The 21881-nt window shown below is 36.9% G+C and overlaps 2 protein-coding genes across 2 annotated transcripts; both read left to right on the plus strand.

The window, feature by feature from the left end:
* Positions 1-702: 702 nt before the first annotated feature.
* LOC147820777 (olfactory receptor 4A15-like) lies at positions 703-1901 on the plus strand. The gene has a single exon (XM_087203581.1). It carries the CDS (start codon positions 948-950, stop codon positions 1899-1901), a length of 954 nt encoding a protein of 317 aa, XP_087059707.1. The 5' UTR covers positions 703-947.
* Positions 1902-7414: 5513 nt separating this feature from the next.
* LOC101719041 (olfactory receptor 4C12-like) lies at positions 7415-11687 on the plus strand. Its single transcript, XM_004852590.3, has 2 exons — positions 7415-7433; positions 10657-11687. Exon 2 carries the CDS (start codon positions 10665-10667, stop codon positions 11580-11582), a length of 918 nt encoding a protein of 305 aa, XP_004852647.3. The 5' UTR covers positions 7415-7433; positions 10657-10664; the 3' UTR covers positions 11583-11687.
* Positions 11688-21881: the final 10194 nt, after the last annotated feature.

Raw genomic sequence — 21881 nt, forward strand, 5'->3', positions numbered from 1 at the left:
TCCTAAATAAAATGTTTAGAGCAATTTCTGCCAAATAAAAACTTACTGGTGTATCTTTCTTCTTCTTCATCAGACCTGGCATTGTGCATTTCTGGCTTTTCCTCAAAGTCAAAATAAGTAGGAACGGTAAACGGGCGGTTTGAAGTGATTCAGGACATTGATGCAGCCACGAGAGCCAACTAACAGCTCACAAAGAGGCCTCCAGAAGGGCTTCCTTAGGTGTCAAGAGATAAGGAAAAGTGTGTGGAAGTGAGGGGAGTATTTTCAGCAGGATTAATGACAATGTGTCTTAGGATAATAATAGTTTTATACTTAGGCATTCACTGTATTTTGATCACACAGTATACCTGCATGTAATATTTATTATTTTGCATAAATATATGAGTGAAGTCATTACCTATGAATTGTTTTCATGATGGACCTCAGAGGATCAAAGGCCTTAAAGAAAAAAAAAGGAAATAGAATGCAAAAAAAAAAAAATGCAGTCTTCATGAAAGATAGTCTGGAAAAAGCACCTTGGTTGATATTTGTTAGTCGGTAGGCTTCCCCCTCTACATTTTTCTGGCTGATTTGTTGTTAATACAAACTGTCTATTCTACCACTGTTGTTCGTGAGATGATTATAAACTTTATGAGAAAAAGGTCATTTCCTTCCAGGTCTGTAGGATTTATTTTTTTTCACGAGACTTGTGTATGTCGGTTGGTTACAATTCTGAAGTCCTATCGTGCAAATTGAAGAAAGAAATCTGTGAAAATGAGCAGGGCAGTAGTGGAAGGAGATTCCAGTCACTCATTTTCTAGTGAGCTCCTCGGTGTGATGCCATGTGGAGGAAACACTGTTGAAGAGACCATCCTATTTTTGTCACAAACCTTGGCATCACCTTGAATTCACTATTATCTCCTGTGTTTTCAGGCTCTGAGCCAAACTCAACACCTTCAGAAGAACCCATGGAAAATAAGAACAATGTAACTGAGTTTATCCTCCTGGGTCTAACCCAGAATCCTGAGGGGCAAAAAATTCTCTTTGTCACATTCTTACTCATCTACATTGTGACAATAATGGGCAACCTGCTCATCATGGTGACAATCACAGCCAGCCACTTACTGGGTTCCCCTATGTACTTTTTCCTGGCTTACCTCTCATTTATAGACACAGTCTATTCTACTACCATCGCTCCTAAAATGATCTTTGACTTACTCTATGAGAGAAAGACCATTTCTTTCCAGGCTTGTATGACTCAAGTTTTTATCGACCACTTATTTGCTGGTGCCGAAGTCATTCTTTTGGTGGTGATGGCCTATGACCGATATGTGGCCATCTGTAAGCCTCTTCATTATCTGACCATCATGAATTGGCGGGTGTGTGTCCTCATGCTGTTGGTGGCCTGGGCTGGAGGCTTTCTTCACTCCTTAGTTCAATTTCTCTTTATTTACCAGCTCCCTTTCTGTGGCCCCAATGTCATCGACAACTTTGTGTGTGACATGTACCCCTTGCTGAAACTTGCCTGCGCTGACACCTACCTGCTTGGGCTGTCCATGATCGCCAACGGAGGCGCCATTTGCTCTGTCACCTTCTTGATCCTTCTAGTTTCTTATGGGGTCATTTTACACTCCCTCAAGGGCCGTGGTTTGGAAGGGAAATGCAAAGCCTTCTACACCTGTGCCTCCCACATCACAGTGGTCATTTTATTCTTCATACCCTGCATCTTCTTGTATGCAAGGCCCAGTTCTACATTTCCTATTGATAAATCCATGACTGTGGTTTTAACTTTCATTACTCCCATGCTGAACCCTCTCATCTATACCTTGAGAAATGCGGAAATGAAAAATGCTATGAGGAAACTTTGGAATACCAAAGTGACTTTTGCTGGGAGAGGCTCAAATCCCTCGAGCAGAACCTGACATTCATTCTTTCACAGAAACAAGGGGTACTTTCACCATCAGTTTTATCAGTGATTACATTTTATATTCTTTTTTGGTTGTTTAGCCTATACTGAAACAGCCATAAAAATCAATCTTTGCTAAGTAAAATACAGTATACCCTTAAGAGACCAAGAGAACTGCATGTTTAATTTTATACACACACACACACATATATATATACATATATATATATATATGTATATATATACGTATATATATGTGCTTTTTTTGAGACAGGGTGTCACTGTGTAGTCCAAGCTAGCTTAGAACTCACTATGTAGCCTATACTGGCCTCAAACTCACTTCAATCCTCATGTTTCAGCCTCCTGAGTGCTGGGATTACAGGCATGCCCCACCATGCCCTGCTATAATCATACTATTTTAAGATTCTTTGGTGGGCAGCAATTTTTGTTTTTATTTCAAGTTCTTTTTTCTTCTTTTTAAAAACTTGCATTTATTTTTAACTAATAAATAATAGCTATACATTTATAGAGTACAATAGGGTGTTTTGATCTATATATACATTATAGTAATTCTCAAGGAAGCTAATTAACACTCATCTCCTTACCAGCTTATCACTGTTCATGATAATGGTGAAGATCTATTCCTGTTTGTGGGTCATGGTACCTCCTTACTCGTGCAAGTGTGGCTCAGTAGAACTTGTCCTTTTTCCTCTAAGAGACTGGGAGTTTAAAATTAATAATCCAGATCATTAAAACTCTTAATCTAACAGAAATAACATATTTCCTGGTTAAATTGATTTAAATAAAGTTCCATAGCACATGTCTGTAGCTGAGGGTAAGCTCATGAAAAATGAAGTTTGTTTACTTTATAATGTGGCAGAGTTAAAGTGTAGAGTTGATGTCCGGGAAGTATGTCCTTGATTTTGTATATTCTAACCAACTTGTATTTTTTATTTACTTTTTTTCAGTTTTTAGTTTTTAATGAACTTGTAAGCAAAAAAGCTCCCATTTCAAAATAAAAACAAAATCCCAGATCGTATAGATGTTTACAGTGATTACATATCTAAGCAACATACATGTTCAGTTGTAAGATGTTAACTAAATTAGTGACAAATATGCTTTTTTTTTAATACCAAGAACATTACAGAGTTAATGCAGAGTCCTAAGGATAATCTATTAGTCACTAAATTTTTAAGTCTTCACTTTAGATGCTGTTATTTCTAGCACAGGTAAGCAGACAGTCATTCATATGCTCAAACACTGGAATCTTTGGTTGCTGCCATATCAGCTGGCTTGCAAACAAGAAGCCAACCATTTAAAGGATGTTTTAAGTGAACAACTTGCAAACCCCGATGGAAAACCCTAAGAATGCACAATTGTGAGCGTTTACAACCATCACAACTGTAGCTGAAGACTGTTCATGCCATTCTTCTGAAATGAGATCTCAAAGCAGGATATTTCAAAATAAAAGGTGTCAACAAAAAATTGGCATATGCACAATTTCTCCACCAATTTGTGTGTGTCAACCATTTAGTTAACTTTTCCACTTGAAGAAATGCAATAAAAACCGGACACCATGTTTCACTATCTCAGTTAATATTCACAGTTACAGCGGCTACAACTCCACACAAAGCATCAGCAATGCTGCCTGGAGCCAGTTTATACTGAAATTAAGTTCTTTACACCAAGTTAATGGTTGTCCACAACCACTGGCTAGTGTACATATGGACTAAAATTTCTAGATTTGGGGAGAAACAAATGCTGCTCCGACCTTCTGCTCTGCTTCTTCTGTTCTTCAGTTCATGCTTAGAACCCTTTCATGTTACTCTTGGTTTTGTCAGGATGCTTGCCTTTGGGGGTTTGGACCTTCTGACCCTGCCCACGGGAAGAGGCTGCCTGCTGTGCTGCTTTCAGCTTTAACATTGTCCAATCAAATGTGTAGTCATATTGGTGATTCAAGGTCCTGAAAAGGATGTGAAATAGCTGCCTCAGATACATATAATCTGGGGCTCCTCAAAGCACAGCCCAAGGCAGTAGTTTAAGTACATGGCAAATTCTGCAGGAAATCCCTTACATAAAACTTCAACAGGAGTGGACATCTTCTTTTCACTAATCTTCATGACATTGCATGAAGTTGTATTTTGTCTTCTATCCCATTTCATTCGTTTACAGGTCTATTTTTGTGCCAGTACCATGCTGTTTTTGTTACTATAGCTTCATAGTTTAACTTGAAGTTGGAAATCACGATGCTTTCTAGTTTTCTTTTTTTGCTCAGTATTGTTTTGGCTTTTATGGTTCTTTTCTGGTTCCATATAAATTTTAGAACTGTTTTTGATCCTAAGAATGTTGTGGTTATTTAAATAGGGATTGCGTTAAATCTATGGATCATTTTTGGTAAAATTGTCATTTTAATGATATTGATTCTACCTATCTAGGGAAAGGGATGTTTTGAACTACAGTTCTACAACTTACTACTTACATTATCCTGGATAAATGAAATAAACTTATCTCTCCCTTAGCTTTTCTGTGAATTTGAAATCATGCACTTATACCACACTTGTTTTGTAGTTATTATGAAAGTAGTCTACAATAATGCATAATTAACATGTATTTTCTTTTAATACTGAATTTAAAGCAGATTAGAGATAGTGTTTCAGTGGGGATAGTAATGTGTTATTAACTGACACAGCAAAATAAGCAAGTTGATAATTCTAAATACCTATGAGAGGGAAGATGAGAAATTCTCAGACGATCCTTGGAGGATGACGTCCTTTAAATTCCCAAGTGCTTTTTGAGTCATTCTTTTATGCCTCTGTAAGTCAGGATGAGAGATAGTCTTTAAAGCCTTTGTTGAAGGGCGAGGTTGAGGTTCACACTGTTTGGGTAAGTTTTATGTGTGAAGGGTGTTGGAGTTGAGTCAAGATGAAACCCGAGGCCAGACGGACTTGAATTATGCTTTCTGCTTCGCTCACTTCAAGTCCTAGAGTACATGGTTCAACTCTTGGTGTCTCAATTTTCCCATCTGAAACAGTCATTTGCATTTTGAAGTGGCCGGAAGGAAACTAGGGTGGAAGTCCCCAGAGTAGACAGTTAGACTACTGTATTCTCTGTGTCTCCAGCATAAATAAGCTACATGTCTTACAAGATGATGGAAAGAGGTGCACACGTAAGGGTCATTGGTGTGTGTGTATGTGTGTGTGTGTGTGTGTGATGGACAGAGGTCACTGAGCAGTCGAGTAGCAGACAGTGTAGTTACAGAGAATTCTGTCATGAACAACAATGCTTATAAGTAAATATGTTTATGTCAGAAAATTATATTTGACATATATTTTAGAAATGTAATAAACACTTTCTCTGTGCCTAATGTCAAAATTAACCACTAAGTCTCACGTGTGATGTATGTATGTATGTATGTATGTATGTATGTATGTATGTATAAAATGTGTGTGTTAAATAGCTTACAGCACCTTGGTAAAGAGGAAAAAATGATACTGGTTGGCTAAAAACCATGCAGATAAACGGTGGAGGAAAGTGGTATTCTTTTAAATAATTCATTACTTTTGCCTTGTAGAAAGAACATAGTGATTTTAATAATCATGGTCTCATGTCATCTCCCTGTAGAGTTCATAATGATGGCTTGCTCTCTTTTTTATGATGGCTTGCTCTTGTAAAAAATTTGATACAAATCATATCCACATTGAGACAAAGACTCATCATACCCTCATTTCACAGAAGGAATAAATAAGACTTAGGATAAGTAAACTGTTCAATGTTACTTAGTAGGCTGGCATCCTAGCTTTACATATAAATAGCAAAAGTAATAATTCTATAAAATGTAGTGAATCTCTGGAATTCTTGAATATTTTCTCTAAACAAGATCATGGCTTGGGAAATTGCTGTAAAAATGAAAGAGAGACTGGCTCACTGATGGACACAAATAGGTATGAAATACGCAGCCAATATATGGGTTGTTTTAATTTGCTTGATATGGGATGTAAACAGGAAAAAATTATTCCAAGGATTTTGATCGTATCATTTGAAGAAAGCATTGTCATACATTGAGACAATTTTATGTGTAGAAGCCACAGCTAGTACACCAGCATTTACATGAGGTTTACACTCCATACGAGGCACTTGGCTGGATTCACCTTCACAATACATTCCTTTCCCCACAACCACCCTGGTCTGGACTGCCTTCACCTTCTGCATAACGATGACGCCCTAACTCGGCTCCCTGCTTCTGCTCTTGGTCCTCTGCCCCTTTTCTTCAGGCAGTGGACCAAATGTTCTATCTGACAGTTAAGTCCGATTCTGCCCTTCTGCTGTGGAAACCCAGAAGCTGCCACTTACGGTGAAGTCACAGCCCTTAGGGTGGTCTACAAAGCCCTGAGAGGCCTGGCATCTGGCCGTCCCAGCTGGCCCCACCCTAGCTGCAGCCCCCTTAGACATTCCTGGCTCTACTCCTTCTGCAGGGATCCCCCTTGTTGGCATTTGGGTCTGAAGTCTTCCTCTAAATATTTTCTCGGTCCCCCTTCCTTACTCCATTCCTTCCTCTTTATTACTACGTCTCAATGGAGCCTTTTCTGACAGCCTCGTACAGAATGATCCCTCTCTTCAGACTCTGTTTTATGCTGCCTGCTTTATTTTTCTCATAGCATCTCATACAGTCTTCCATAGTATATAATTCCTTTTAAAAAATCGCTGTCCTCTGTCTCTTTCTCCTAGGACATGAAGGTAGGTTTTTTCCTTATTCCTTTTTTTTTTTACTCTCATTAAGTTCATTGGTACATTTTAGGTGTTCAGTACAGTTACATTCATTATTGGGATCTTGTACCTTTACATGACGTATCTTGATTCTTATTTTTTCTCCATTCCCCTGCCCTCCCTTCACCCTCTCTACTCTTCCTTATTTACAAAGAGTTTGTTTCCATTTTTTCCTTTTCTCATATTTTTTCTTTTCTCTTCTTTCCTTTCCCCTACCTATCCCACTTCCCCTACTCCTTTAGACTTTTTCTTCCTATTTTACATTATGAATTATACATTCTGAACCTCATTTACACTTCTAGTTTTTCCATATTCTTTACTGCTACATCTCTACTTTGTAGTATTCCAGGTATATGTAGAAGTAGATAACAAGAATTTGGACATGACCTGATGTGTGAATTATTAAACAGATGTTGAAACTATGTATCCCTTTTAAGTAGCCCCTATGTGTATGCACACATACACACGCACGCAAGCACACACACACATGTACATGCACCCACCCTATGGCCAAATTGACATAATTCATTCCAGACTTGTTATTATTTTGATTGATAAAAATGCTCACTTTAGGGCCAGGGATTTAGCTCAGTGGTGCTGCCACCTGCCTTGCAAGCGCAAGGTTCTAAGTTTGATCCCCAGTACAAAAAAAAAAAAAAGCTCACATTAGCTAATTCTGGATGAGTTTAGAATTGGGAGATTAATAAAAATGTTCTTTAATTTCACATTTTGTTTCCATCCTATTTCAAATAGAAATAAATCCCAAATACAGTAAAGTTGAATAGTTCATGCTGAAACAACACACATGGTAAGAATATATGTATCTTTGTGATTCTTTAAATTTCATCAGTAATTTTAACATAAAAAGACAAAATAATTTTCAAAAAATAGAGTGAAATCACAAGTCTCATACAAATATAAAATTGACACATGGCAAAGATTTTACATAGCTTACTAATTAGTGAAAAGAGATTAATGATTATAATTAGTCTAAAGGAGAACACAATGTATCACACTTGTGTTGTTCAGTGGGGGGGTTGTAATGGATTTACAAATAAATTCAAATGTTTTATATGCAATGCTCAGGAAAATCAATCTGCCAGAAAATATTTGTAGTTCTATGAGCAATGATTATTTACAGTATTAACATCTTCTACAACTTAAAAGATTTGTGAAACAGCTTTATTTCACTTCAAGACAATGAAAAGGATAGGCTTTATAGACTCCTAGATTTCTATAACCCTAAGACAGCATCCTAGAATATGTGTAGATTGAAGAAACATAGATCTACAAGTGATCTACAAATATGGTGACTGTTTAAATTTACAAAAAAAAAATCAAACACATTTAAAGACACATGTCCACTAATCCCTCTCAAAAAGCCCCCCTCCCTGGCTTAGAACATGTGCACCCCATTGTTCTAGACACTTTTAATGTGTTTCTGAAGTCTTATTTTGTGAACATTTAGCTGCACTGTCGGGGTACCTTGATATACTGAATTGATTCAAATTGCTTTCCTTCCATCCTCATTTTGACTTTGGAGTAGAGCCAAAAGTCTCACAGTGCCAGACTCAGTGACTAAGGTGAATGAGGACACACTGGAATGGTTTTATAAGCCTACTTTTCTATTGGGTAGCATGCAAGCAGCAGATATGGTATCACTGTATTTTTTATTAAATCTTATAAAGACACTCACAAAAAACTTCCAGAACTACTACCGAAAGTGGCAAGAATGATGGGATAAGTGTGTTTGAATCTAGGAGAAGTATTTTGAAGGGGATTAATGGCAAAGGGTCAGCTATTGTAGTATGTTTTAAAATTTTAACATTTACCATATATTTTGACCACTCCTGTAGTCATCTTTATGTTATACCCCAGTCCTTCACAAAAAAGACTTTTCAAGAAAATATTTTCACAGTACTAGGGGCCTTCTCACTGAGTTAAGTTCCCCGTTTCATATCTATAACCATATTTTATATATAACTTTTTAAAGATATGATCTGGCTAAGACACTAAACTGCCCAGGCTGAGCTTGATTTGCTATCCTCCTGCCTCAGCCTCCCAGAGCACCAAAGTTAGTCATGCACCACCATGCCTAGATGAAGAAAGACTTCTAACATTGCACTGTAGAGTCTTTCCTGGTAAGTAGTAAATTTATTTAGCAGCTATACTGCAAAAAATAGCGCAATTGACTGTTGAATAAAATACATATATGAAAAGGAAGTCATTTTCTCACTGACTTCTATTTGTTTACAAGGATAAATACAAATTTTCCACATCCTTGGAGTCTGGACAAGAAATATTAAAATCGAAATGAAAATTGGAAGAGAGTTTGATTAAGACTCTCTAGTGTGAGAAACTGAAAGTATAAATAAGGATGAAAATGATTAAAATGAACAATTGATAATTTAAAATAGGAAAAGGTCCAAAGGGGTAGGGGTGGTGGGAGAGGAAGGGGAAAGGAAAGAAGGGAAAGGAAAAATTATGAGAAAGAAAAAAAAAAGGAAACAAAGTCTATATAAATAGGGAAGGGTGGAGGGGGTGAAGGGAACACAGGGAATGGGGAAAAAATAAGAACCAAGATGCATCATGTACAGGTACAGACACCCAATGATAAATATAAATGTCTTGTATAACTAAAATGTACCAATTAATATATAAATGCAAACAAATATTGTTTATCAAGTAAACTTCTTAGAGTTAAAAGAAACTAATAAGGTCAGATAATGCACTGCAGGGTGAGTAACAGCAGGCAGCGTTGCTGCAAACCCGCCTGAGACTGTGGGGGGAGAAGGTGATTGCAGGACAGGCCCACGAGTCTTGTAAAGCTGCACCCCAAAGGGGGGCACCCCTTAGCTGAAGTCTTCGTAGAAGGCACTCTTCTGTCCAAACTGTAGGAGGCAGCCAGTCAAAGAAACCCCTGACAGACTTTCTCTTCCTCCCTCACCTCTACCTTCAGCTGCCACTGCACATGGGAAAGAGGGAAGGAGCTGGGAAACTGACTGTGGGGACAGCCAGCAGGGTGACAAGCATGAAGGGACATCTGTAGGATGGAAGGAATGGCTCCTTTGCACTTCAGTTTGGAGCTAGCTAGAAAAAAAAAACAACAGAGGAACTGGAGTCTTCCAACTTAAGTATTCATTTAATTAATGTTTACAAAATACCTTATGATCAGGCCATTCTGAACCAAATTCTTTTTAAAAAAAATTAGCATGTTTGTAGTACACAGTGTTTCCACTCCTTGTGGGGAGTTGGTATATGTACATAACACGTTTTCATTCCTTTTTTACGTCCCCTTTCCCTTCCCTCCCACAGGGTAGTTTCTTTGCAACTTATTTAAGAGTTTCTAAATAGAGGAAGGGGTGGAGTAGACTTTATACATCAACAGTGTGTGCAACTAGAACCAGGGGTTATGTTAGAAAGGATCATTCTAGCTTATCTTTGTGGCTGAGAAGGAATCCGGTTTGCCATCATGTAGATTCCCCATGTGGAGTTTTCCTTCAGGAAAGGCCTAGTGAAATTTGCTCAAGTGACAAGTGAAACCGGTCAACAGGGCTGTAAAGGGGTTTGAGCAGGCTTATAAGAAGTTGAGATACACGGGTGCAAAAGGTTGTTCGAATCCCCTTTTATAAAATAGAAAATGTGGGGTGGGGATTTAGCTCAGTGGTTCCTGTGCCTGCCTCTCAAGCGCAAGGTCCGGAGTTCGATCCCCAGTACCAAAAAAATAAAAAAATAAAAAAAATAAATGAAATAGAAAACATAGTATGTTTGTTCTCTTCTGGAATACAGTGAAAGAAAATAGCTTATAGGGCCGGGGACTGCCTCTCAAGCGCAAGGACCTGAGTTCGATCCCCGGTACCAAAAAAAGAAAATAGCTTACAGTACTAAATTCTTTGGGTTTACCTAATGACCCAAAATATTCTGGCTCATCACATTTGCTATGAAGGATTTTATTTTTCCAGGTTAACCAACCACCCCTGAACTCAGCATTGACATTGGAATAGAAGAAAACAGAATGAATGTGACTGAATTCATTCTAATGGGGCTGATGCAGAATTCTGAGATGCAGGAAATTCTGTTTTTCGTGTTACTCATCACCTACATTGTCACTGTTGCAGGAAACCTGCTCATTGTCACCACTATAATCTGCAGTCACACTTTGGACTCGCCAATGTATTTTTTCCTGGCTTTCTTATCTCTGATAGATGCATGCTATTCTTCTTCCATAATCCCTAAAATGCTAGTGGATTTGCATTCAGACACAAAAGCTGTCTCATTCAATGTTTGCATGATGCAGCTTTTTCTGGAACATTTCTTGGGAGGTTCAGAGACTGTCCTCCTCGTGGTCATGGCCTACGACCGTTACGTGGCCATCTGTAGACCTCTGCACTATGTGACCCTGATGAGCCACAGCAAGTGCCGCATCCTGGTGGGGGTGTGCTGGGCAGTGGGCTTTCTCCATTCCTTCGGGCAGATTCTAGTCACTTTCTGGCTCCCATTCTGTGGCCCCAACAGGATAGACCATTTCATGTGTGACATCTTCCCCCTGATACAACTGGCCTGCACCGACCATTTCCTTCCTGGGCTCTTGGTTGCTGTCAATGGTGGGGGGATGGCTGTGATCACCTTTGTCATGTTGGTGCTGTCCTATGTGCACCTCCTGCACTCTTTGAGGACTTACAGCTCCGCGAGGAGGAAAAAGGCCCTCTCCACCTGTGGCTCCCACATCACAGTCGTCGTCTTGTTCTTTGTGCCCTGTATTTTTATGTATCTGCGACCAGTAGCCACCTTTCATATGGATAAAGCAGTAACTGTATTCTATACTCTTGTCACTCCCCTGTTAAATCCTGTTATCTACACAGTAAGGAATGCAGAGGTAAAAAATGCCATTAGAATGTTATTGAACAGGAACACAATTTTAGATAGTAAATAATCTCATAGGAAAATTTTGTTTATTTGTTTCATGATCTTTCGCATCCTTGGGCCCTAAATTCCCAGATCCTTCAATGGACAAATGTTACTGAACCTAGATATCACTGACCCACGTGTATCTATTATGTTTTTCCTCTATGTGCATAAAAAAGTTCACTATTAAGGATAATAACAAAACTGTTATAACAATATGTTGTAATAAAATATTGCATCTTAAAGCCATTACTAAGCCATTATTGTTTGCTTGGTTATAAGGACTGTCATACTATGACGATTGACTTGATAATTTGGACAATGTTGTTATGCTGGACAAAGGGATAAATCATGTTACAGGCCAGACAGAAGGACATAGCATGAGATTTCTTCTCGCTACTAAAAGCAACATACAATTTATAATCTATAATTGTTTCTGGAATTTTCCATTCAGCATTTGTGGACCATGGTTAACCATGGAACTATGGGAAAATGAAAATTATCATACTTGATATCTTTTCTTCAAACTCTTATTTGACTCTTAAAACATTTCGGCAAGGTACATGTCATGGTCATTCCTGTGGCATAGATGAAGGAAAAATAAAGTTCAAAAATGTTAAATAACCAGCCCAGTGACAGAGACAGAGCCAGTGGCAGATTTGCATTCTAGAGGCAAACTTCACTCACCACATTTTTTACTTTACATTTTTTTAATTTTATTTTTTATTTTACGTTTTTATTTTACTTTCAAATGTTTCTTTTCTAGAAAATTAAAAAATTTTCTTTTCAGATGTCAGATTCACACAGCACGCCTTCATTTACAAGTAGTTGGTACTCAGAAATCTGCACTACCTCCTAGCACGTAAGCACTGGGTGTATTTTAGAACAGAGATGCTTCTAATGATCTCAGGACACATGCAATACATCTGACTTAAGATTACATTGAGCTTTTTGTTCCATTGAGTAAAAGTAGTACAGTGATTTTAAAACTTAATTTAAACCTATGTGAAATTTTATTTTTCCCACAAGGTCACAACCCCCTTACAACACTGAAATCTACTGTTCTTACTATACAGAAAAAACAGAGAAGTCAGAAAAGTTAAATGACTAAATCATAGGACATATACATACAACTTGAACAAAAGTACTATTCTTATTCCACATCCTTTGATGTTTTTATTATATAAAATTGTTTGGGCCTAATATTTGATTATGGTTTGCTTTATAAAGTATTTCTGGTTATATGTCATAAGAAATGTCAATTTACTAGATTAAAAATCTTTAATGAGAAATGCAATTTTTAAAAACACATATATGTGAAAATGTTCACAATTAAGGAAAGTATTAAAAATAAAATGAAAATAATATGAATCACAATAATAAATATTGATATTACTAGTATTCCTAGTTGTATGAATCTAGAATCCTCTTTAAAAATTGTTTTAGACACACACACACACACACATACACACACTCAAACACACTCATCATCTCCTGCAATGTGAAACCCTGCTTATCAGGACAGTGCCTGAAAGAAAACATTGCCAGAGACAGCCCCCAAATATGGATCTCCTGAAATGTGAGCAAAAAGTACCTTTCTTTACAAGTGAAAAAAATAAAATAAAAGGAAAAGAAAATGGAAAACACCCTACATTTCTTAATGTAGTCAGATACAGAGTCAATCCTCAATAATCAATAGCCTTCCTGTTCACCAATAACAAATGCACTGAGAGAAATTAGGGAAACAACACTTTTCACAATAGCATCAAAAAAGTGAAATACTTAGGAATTAACCTAATCCCCAAGGGAGCGAAAGACCTCTGCAATGAAAATGTAGCACTCTGAAAAAAGGTGATCAAAAAGAAAATGGAAAGACATGCCCTGATCCTGGATAGGCAGAACAAGGAGAGTCAGAATGGCCATACTTCCAAACTGTTGTACAGATTTAACAAAATCTCAGTCAAAATACCAATAACATTCCCCACAGAACTTGAGAAAGCAGTCTTAAAATTCATATGGAACCAGAAGAGCCAACGCAATTCTGGGCAACAAGGGCAAGCCAAGGGGCATCATAATCCCTGATTTCAAAGTATACTACAAAGCTACAGGAATAAAAGCAGCATGATACTGGCAAAAAACAGACTTGTGGATCAATGAACAAAATAGAGGATGCAAAAACAACTCCAGGCACACTGATCTATGTTATGTTTGGCAAAAGGGCCAAATCTTTTTGCTGGAGGAAAGAGAGCTTTATTAACAAATGGTGCTGGGGAAACTGGCTATTCACATGCTAAAGATTGAACATAAACCTTTATCTCTCACCATGCACTAAACTAAATTCAAAATGGATCAAGTATCTGAACATTATAATGCAAAGCATTAATATGTTGGAAGACAAAATAGATAACACACTTGAAGACATAGGTGTAGACAAAGACCTTCCAAGTAGAACCCTGGTACTCAAGAAATAATACCAATAATCAACAAATGATGTCACATCAGATTCTGCACATCAGAGAAAACCATTAACTGAGTGAGCCTACAGAATGGGAAAACTACTTTTCCAGCTACTCCTCAGACAGAGGGCTAATATCCAGAATACATAAAGAACTAAAAAATATTAGAGCCCCAAAATTTAAAGACCCATTTAAAAAGGGACACCTGAAATGTATAGACACTTATCAGATAAAGAAGTACAAACAACCAATAAATAGATGTGCATAAAAAAAGTTCAACATCTCTGGGCATTCAAAGAACACAAAACAACACTGAGATTTCATCTCACTCCAGAAAGAATGGCTATCATCAAGAAATCGACCAGTAACAAATGCTGGTGAGGCTACTTGGAGAAAAGAACCCTTCTTCACTGTTGGTGAGAGTGTACACTGGTGCAACCACTATGGGAATCGGTGTGGACATTCCTCAAAAACTGAAAATAGAAATTCCATTTGACCTAGCTATTCCTCTTGTAGGAATGTTCCCCAAAGAGTTAAAGACATCATACCATAGTGATGCATGCCCATGATTATAGCCACACAATTCATAGTAGCTAAATCTTGGAAGCAGACTATGTCCTTCAACAGAAGAATGAATAAAAAAAATGCAGCATATATATAAAAGGGAATGCTATTCTGTCATAAAGAAAGATGAACTTGAAACACTTGTAGGAAAATGGATGCACCTTGAGACCATAATGTTAAGTGAAATAAATCAGACACAAGTTTAAATATTGCATGGTTTCTCTTATATGAGGAACTCAACATATATATAAATGAAGTGCAAAAATGAAAGACAGATAATAGGAAAAAAGAGAGAAACCCGTTACTGTAATTCATCATGGACAAGGTATCTAAAAGTGTACCTTGGTTTATTACAAATGTTTTATGTGTTTTATATGTTATTTTGACCTATTAGTCTGGTTGTTAATCTGTATGTATGATAATTACCTTTAAAGGATATATAAGATAAATAAATGAATCTGATGCTGGCAAAAAAAAGGAAGTGGAGGGGAAGGGGATAAAAAGAATTGAGGTATGTTATATAAATGTATCAGTTTCCTACAGTAAATATAGTCATTCTGTACTGTAAACATGCACTAAGAAAAATTAAAATGAAAAAGAAGAGAAAAAGAAAAAAGAAAACTGCTTTAAGAGATAGTTTATATGGTAGATAGAAGATAGAAATAATCACTGAATATTTGAAAAAAATTATTTCTCAGCTTAACAATTTACCTTAATTACTAAACTTTGTTGTTGTTTCTCAGTTAAACAACTTATCTTAATTACAAAACTTCGTTGTAACTTTTGTATCTTTAAGAAGATGTAATGTATTTCCACAATGTAAATATATTATAACATACATAGATGCCTCCTGACAGAAACATTCAACCTCTAACCTCACAGCTATAATTTTTATTGAAGAGGTCAGTGAACCCTGTGATGTAACAATATTTAGCTGATATATTGTAATTGTAGAATCACAATGGACCAAGAAAATATCAGCTTCCAGATCAACAGAATAGGGTTTCATTCCAGGATCATAAAAAGCTCATCTTGTTTCTACAAGCAGTATACTTTGTTCATTTAGAAGGTGTACAAGTTTTGTGATTGTTTCTATACTTTCATTTTTATTTTTATTAGTATATATTCTCAGCACTTAATAATTACATTCATTATGGCAAGTTGGTACATGAACATAATGCATTTTAATTCTTTATGCATCCTTTTCTCCTCCCCCTCTTCTTGTCCCCTTCCCATTTGCAAAATATATTACCTTAAATATTGTTATATTTCCTTATACTTCAATTAGAAAAGGTAGAATTGGAAGAGTTTTGAGAGATTATCTGTAGCAAGTTAGCAATCTAACGCATCTCCAAATTTTAAATTTTTGAACAATTTAGAGATGTCTTCTTGGCATCAAGAGATTTTTCGATTGGACTAAGACAATATGAGCTCTGCATTTGAGTGTTTTCTTGCCTTGAGAAATGTTCCTCTGCTGACTAAAGGGAATGACACTCTCCATAAGAACACTTTGGCAAGTATCTATTATTTGTTTTGGTTTTTTTTAAAGGCAATAAACTTGTCAAATATGATACTAATACTTCCACTGGTTTCTTGCCAACTGTGATCTGATCCATATTTAATTTTTCCTTCTTTCATTCTCATTTACCCTTTCACTTTGAAATATGTGTTTCTGTCTTTCTTGTAATTTTCCACTCACTTCTTCTCGTTTTCTGAAAACAGACTTTCCCTTCTAGCTCCAAAAATTCTTCTTTTGAAAACTTTCCTCCATGGACAACTCTCACAAATTTGGACTTAACTTTGTGGACTCTGTCCTTTCTCCAAGTTACGTTGCTCTAGGTTATGGGGAGCTCAGCTAGACAGGTGTGGGGATTAAAAAAATCTATACTTATCATTCAAGTTATTTCAGTAGAGGTTGGATGAAAAGTAATATGACATCATGGGTGAATTTAACTTTTTATTGGGTTGGGTATGATACATTTTAAAGCACATGTTCATTTTCCAATTGGACTCTCTGCTTCCATTCCAGAGTTGAAAGGTGTTATGGTTGTATCTAGATGTCCCCTCCAAGCCACGTGCTTATAGGTGGGGATTTTGAAGGTGGCTAAATTAGGTGTGTGAATGTGAATTAACGGCATGATCCTGGGATTAAGGCTGTGGATAATGGAAGTCTCACCTTGGGTATGGGTGGCACCAATCAATAGACTTATAGCCTGGATGGAATATAAAGGGATAGAAGAAAACCAGGCTTGCTGCTTCTGCTGCTGCTGCTTGCTGGCTTCTGCATGCCTGCCATGAACTGTTTCTCCTCTGTGATGCACCTCTACCATGCTACCCTGCCTTGGATCTGGAAGACTATGGACTATAACCTCTACAAACTATGAGCTGAAATAAACGTCTTCTCTCTTAACTTTGGGTGTTGGGTATTTTGTTTCACCAATGAGGAAAGTAACTAAGACAAAAGACAAATGTTACCATAGAACTACATTGTTCAAATGTCTAGACAAATCAAATTTATATCATGTTCTCAGTTTTGTTAAACTGTATTCTACTATGCTGCTCAGAATGACCACATTTCCAGAGCCAACTCAGAGTTATGTACAATTTCTCTCTCTGTCTCTCTCACTCTCTCTTTTACTTTAGAAAATATATTCAAATATGAGTAAATGAATGTGTTATATTTACAAATATTCCTAAATTTAATTGAATTCAGTTTGTTTTAAAGAATAATTTCAAATATTGGTATATTCCAAATATTGGCTTCTTTTAGTAAACAATTGCAATGCACCTCACAATTTGTGACAGCATAAAAGTGTTCTGACACATTAGTTATCACACAATAATCCAAGAATGAAGACTCTGGCCCAGGATTCAGGAGGATTGGCTTTTCTTTACATTGGTTGATGATGTTCTGACTCCCTGACTTGGTTTTCCATGTTATAGAGAGATAAATTGATGCCTGTTTTTCCACTTCATAGGGATAGTATTAGATTACATTTGAATGCCTTACAACTGTGAAGATAGTTCAGGGATGTAACTATTTCACCATCATGCTGTTAATCTAGTTTCAAAATTTGTTATGAGAAAGACTGCTTTGAAGAAACACTGTAAACTACTTCTATGAAGTCCTGCTGTTATATGTCATAACTAGCACTTAATGTATGCCCCAAAAAACAATATTTAAAAAGTGTTATAACAGTGCAGGAGGTGTTGATAAGGAAACAAAGTATAATAAAAATTGAAGAAGTCAGATAGTTACTCAACTAAATGTTTAATTTGTACAATACTAAATATCCTAAGTCCACTAATGAACTAACTTCATTTGTTATTAAATATCCAAATTCATTAGCAGAGGACTATTTTGTTTTCTCTTGACACAGTGATTTGTCTTTGTGTGAATTTAAGGAAAAGGTTAACAATTAAAGATGAATGCCACAAAAGTTCCTATCTAATATTCAGTTGTGTGAGTTGAAGTAATTGGGCTGCTGGCAATGTCTGCTTGTAAAATACTCCCCGAGGTCTAATTAGCTGCAGCTAAGAAAGTTCAGAATTTGCCTACAAATCAGGTTATGTGGCAGTGGTAAGGCATCCTCCAAAGGTGCCGTTTAAAAATTAGCAAAGTTGACTGGAACTGAGCTACTCGACTCAATCTTATAGCTTTCATTCATTTATTGATGGATTAACAGCTGCCCGGGGCCCTGGCCATGGAGCTATGTCAGACTAGGTGATAGGTGAGGTATTTTGAAAGGAAATCACGGTGAGAGAATCTCAGGGTTAAATAGACCTTAAAAATCATATAGTCACCCCTCATTGCTGTTCACCTAGGCTTCAGTCTTTCTTCACCATGTTGAGCCCTGAGAATGGGAGAATCAATTATAATTCCCTAAATTTAGAAGTGATATATATTTAAATTAGAATCATACTAAATACTAAAATTTGCATTCTAACATTTTCCAATTTAATATTACAACGAAAGAATTTTCTAGGATACTACAAATTTTAAAAACATCTCTGCTAAATTTACATATATTATTATATGCCATAATCTATTTTATTATATATATTACTTCCTAATTTTGGACATTGCATACAGTTTCTAATTTTTCTCAGTCTTTAAATAATTGCATTGAACATATTTTTACATAATAATTTTTATTTTAAAAAATATTCTCCTTTAGAATTTATTTCTAGGAAGAGTACTGTGAAGTCAAAGAAAAGAAAATTATTTTTATTTCTTCGAAGTTATTTCTGAATCACTTGTGTTGCCGTATTCTTATTCTTGTACACTGTGCTCTTCTCACATCTGGGTAGGAGTTGTCCTCAGAACAAGGGAATATAATGAAGTTGTTGTACCTTCTTTTCACATATGTATAAGATTTTCATCTTGGATAAAAAATAAAACCCTATTTCCATTTAACTCTGAAAAAAATGAAACATTTTAAACTACTTTTTTATTGCACTTACATGTTCTCTTTTCATTTCTTTGTAATATTTATGTCCCCATGTTAGGATCACTTCCTCCCCTTCTATCAATAATGCAATATTCTTTATCCAAGAGTGATGAAGGCTATAGGAGAATGGGAGGAGACAGGAGACTGTATGTAGCAGAAACATAGAGAAATAAGGTGGATAATTCATCTTGTGGATGGATGAATTGCTGCTGTGTAGTATAAAATATCAGAAGAGGGATTATTAAACGCATTTAAAGCAGGCATTTTTATAATTATGTAAAGCAACATACATTGCTACACATAGTAAGTGTCCAATAAATATTTGTTGAATTAGTGAACTTATAATATGTACTTGTAATTATTCTCTCTCTCTATATATATGTAAGTTATATCTACTTTACATTATCTAGAGGTCTCTTTCTGTACACCACATTGTTTCTATTTTCATAACTTTGAAAATAAGGGTTTCTTTTACTTAACAAATCTCCAAGGATTGAAAAGCCAATATAAGAGAATTTTTTAGCCCAGTATTGAAACTGTAAATTTACTGAATGAGACTGTGTTAAATTGTCTGTGGAATGTAATTTTGAAGAATAAACAATTTTACCTACCAGTGTAATGATCCTGAAAGTCGAATTGCCTAATAACATATTCAACCTATAAAATATGCCAAAACTATTCAACTGGAATGTACCTTTCCTTTTAAGAATTTATTTACATTTTTCATAAAGTAATTGTGTATTGTAGATAGACAGAGTGAGAGGATGAGAAGTGTGTATTCATGGAGATGTAGGGAGTGTAGGAATTTGTCATTTATTTATCTCCGAGTAGGTGCCACATGCTGAAAACATTATGCCAGACACTATGCTCAGCACACTGAGGAAACAGCCATGAATATGATCTGTGCATGGCAGATGCCAGGGAAGGTGTGTCCCTAGTGGGTTATACATTTTCCTCATCTGCCTGCTTAGAGTGCCTTGCAAGGTAGGTCTTGACCATGCCTTTGGTTAAAATTTTAAATCGTGGGTTTAAATGTCAACTCTGGAAGAGGTAGTAAGCTCTACCTATAAGCTGCACTTTGCAACTTCCACAGTATAGCTCACAGCTATAATTGGTAAGCTCACTGAGGAGGGATCAGACCCACAGGGCCATGAGATGACTTAACAGTCACATGGTGTTGGATACAGAGAATCCAGAGCTCATGAACATGGCCCCATGTCTTCTGGTTAAATTGTCCAGTAACTGATGATTTCTGAGTGTTTTGTAGGTGACAGAACATTGGGTGTCTGACGAGCCAACATCATGGGGGAAGTAGGACATAACAACGAAGGAGTGCTAGGTTGAGGGTGCCCAAGTCCCACTCCACAGTTAGAGTGATCCCTGTCTCTGTGCTTTGAAATTCAGGCTGTGACCCATGTATGATTCACTTTGTACCTCTGTGTTGGGTGAGGAATCCAGGACCTGAGAAGGTGTTACTTCCCGAGGGGCTCACCCAGTGCCCGCAGTCATGTTACTGAATTGATTCTCTTGGGACTCACACAGAATCCACACCTGCAGAAAATACTCTCCCTTGTCCTTTTGTTCATCTTCTTCCTTCCTGTGCTTGATAAGTTTCTGGAGCTATTATTTCTGTATATGTGATGCATGGATTTATGTTAAATGAAAATTTTATTATCTAATAGACACACTTCTGTTAGGTGATTTAATCCACGTGTGAAAAGAGGTAGCTGCTATGTTACTGTCCCCAATTTACAAAGAAGTAAATTGAAACTAATAGAGATTTACTAGCATGTGTTTTCAGGGCACAGAACTGACCACAAGTCCCATTGTGAAGATGGTCTTGAGGCTGCTACTCTTTCTGGTATTTGTTTGGTGAGGGGACTCTCTTCCCTTCAGTGGTTTCTAGACCTCCACTTCCCATATTGTTTGTGCTCTCAGTTCTGCTTGTGTTATGGATATGTCATCCAAGTACCTTCTTCCCATGCATGCATGAGCATTATGCAAAGTGGGAGGTAATGGAGTCAAGGAATGAATAATTAACGGTTACATTTCAGTGAAATTAACATGTTTGAGAGGAAAATAAGCTACTCCATCATGGAGAGAATTTGATACTCTTCTGGGGCATAATGTTAGGCCTTTGAAGAGCTAAATATTGGTTCTGCAGGGACTTACCCATTGCTCTACTGTACTGGGTTTCTTAACAAAGGGTACAGGCGGGGGCAACAGGAAGACGGGAAGGTTACAGGAATGGAAAATAATCGTGAAGACTCCTTGAATACTGTTCTCCAAACACTCTCCTGCCTGTCATTTTCTTGATCATCATGAAAGTCCTGCAAGGCAAGACATAAAAGTCTTGGAGAAGTTGAAGAGCATAGTGGTTGGTAGTCTCTGCTATGAGCTTTATCACACACCCAGGTAAAGGCTGTAGTCATGTTTCACAAGTTCTCCAAGCTTTATTCGCTGCATTCAGAACTCAGGATAACAATGTAACAATCTCACATAGCTTTTGTGGGAAGTAAAAGAGAAAATCATGGAGACAGTAACAGTGCCCTTACACATACTGACTTTGATTACTATTGAACTGTTTTGATTCTACAGGATTGAATACCTGACAGTAAGTGGCCTCACTGGGACAGAGAATTGAGTCTGTCCAGCCCTAAACACAGGGTCTTTTAGACCATACCAAGAAAGGCTGAAGTAGGTGTCTGACAGTAAGAGATGGGCTTGACTTCTGTGGGAGGAAAACCTGCAAAAACAGGAGATGGACAATTAGAGAAGATGGCTTTGAATTTCAGGGTGAGATGCATACTAATAGTCAAAGACAATTATGATAGATTCATAAGTTTTAAGGCAGAA

The sequence above is a fragment of the Heterocephalus glaber genome, unplaced genomic scaffold (genome assembly GCF_053883595.1).
Source record: "Heterocephalus glaber isolate CG9 unplaced genomic scaffold, H.glaber_assembly_v1.0 deba00001804, whole genome shotgun sequence".
Lineage (NCBI taxonomy): Eukaryota > Metazoa > Chordata > Mammalia > Rodentia > Bathyergidae > Heterocephalus > Heterocephalus glaber.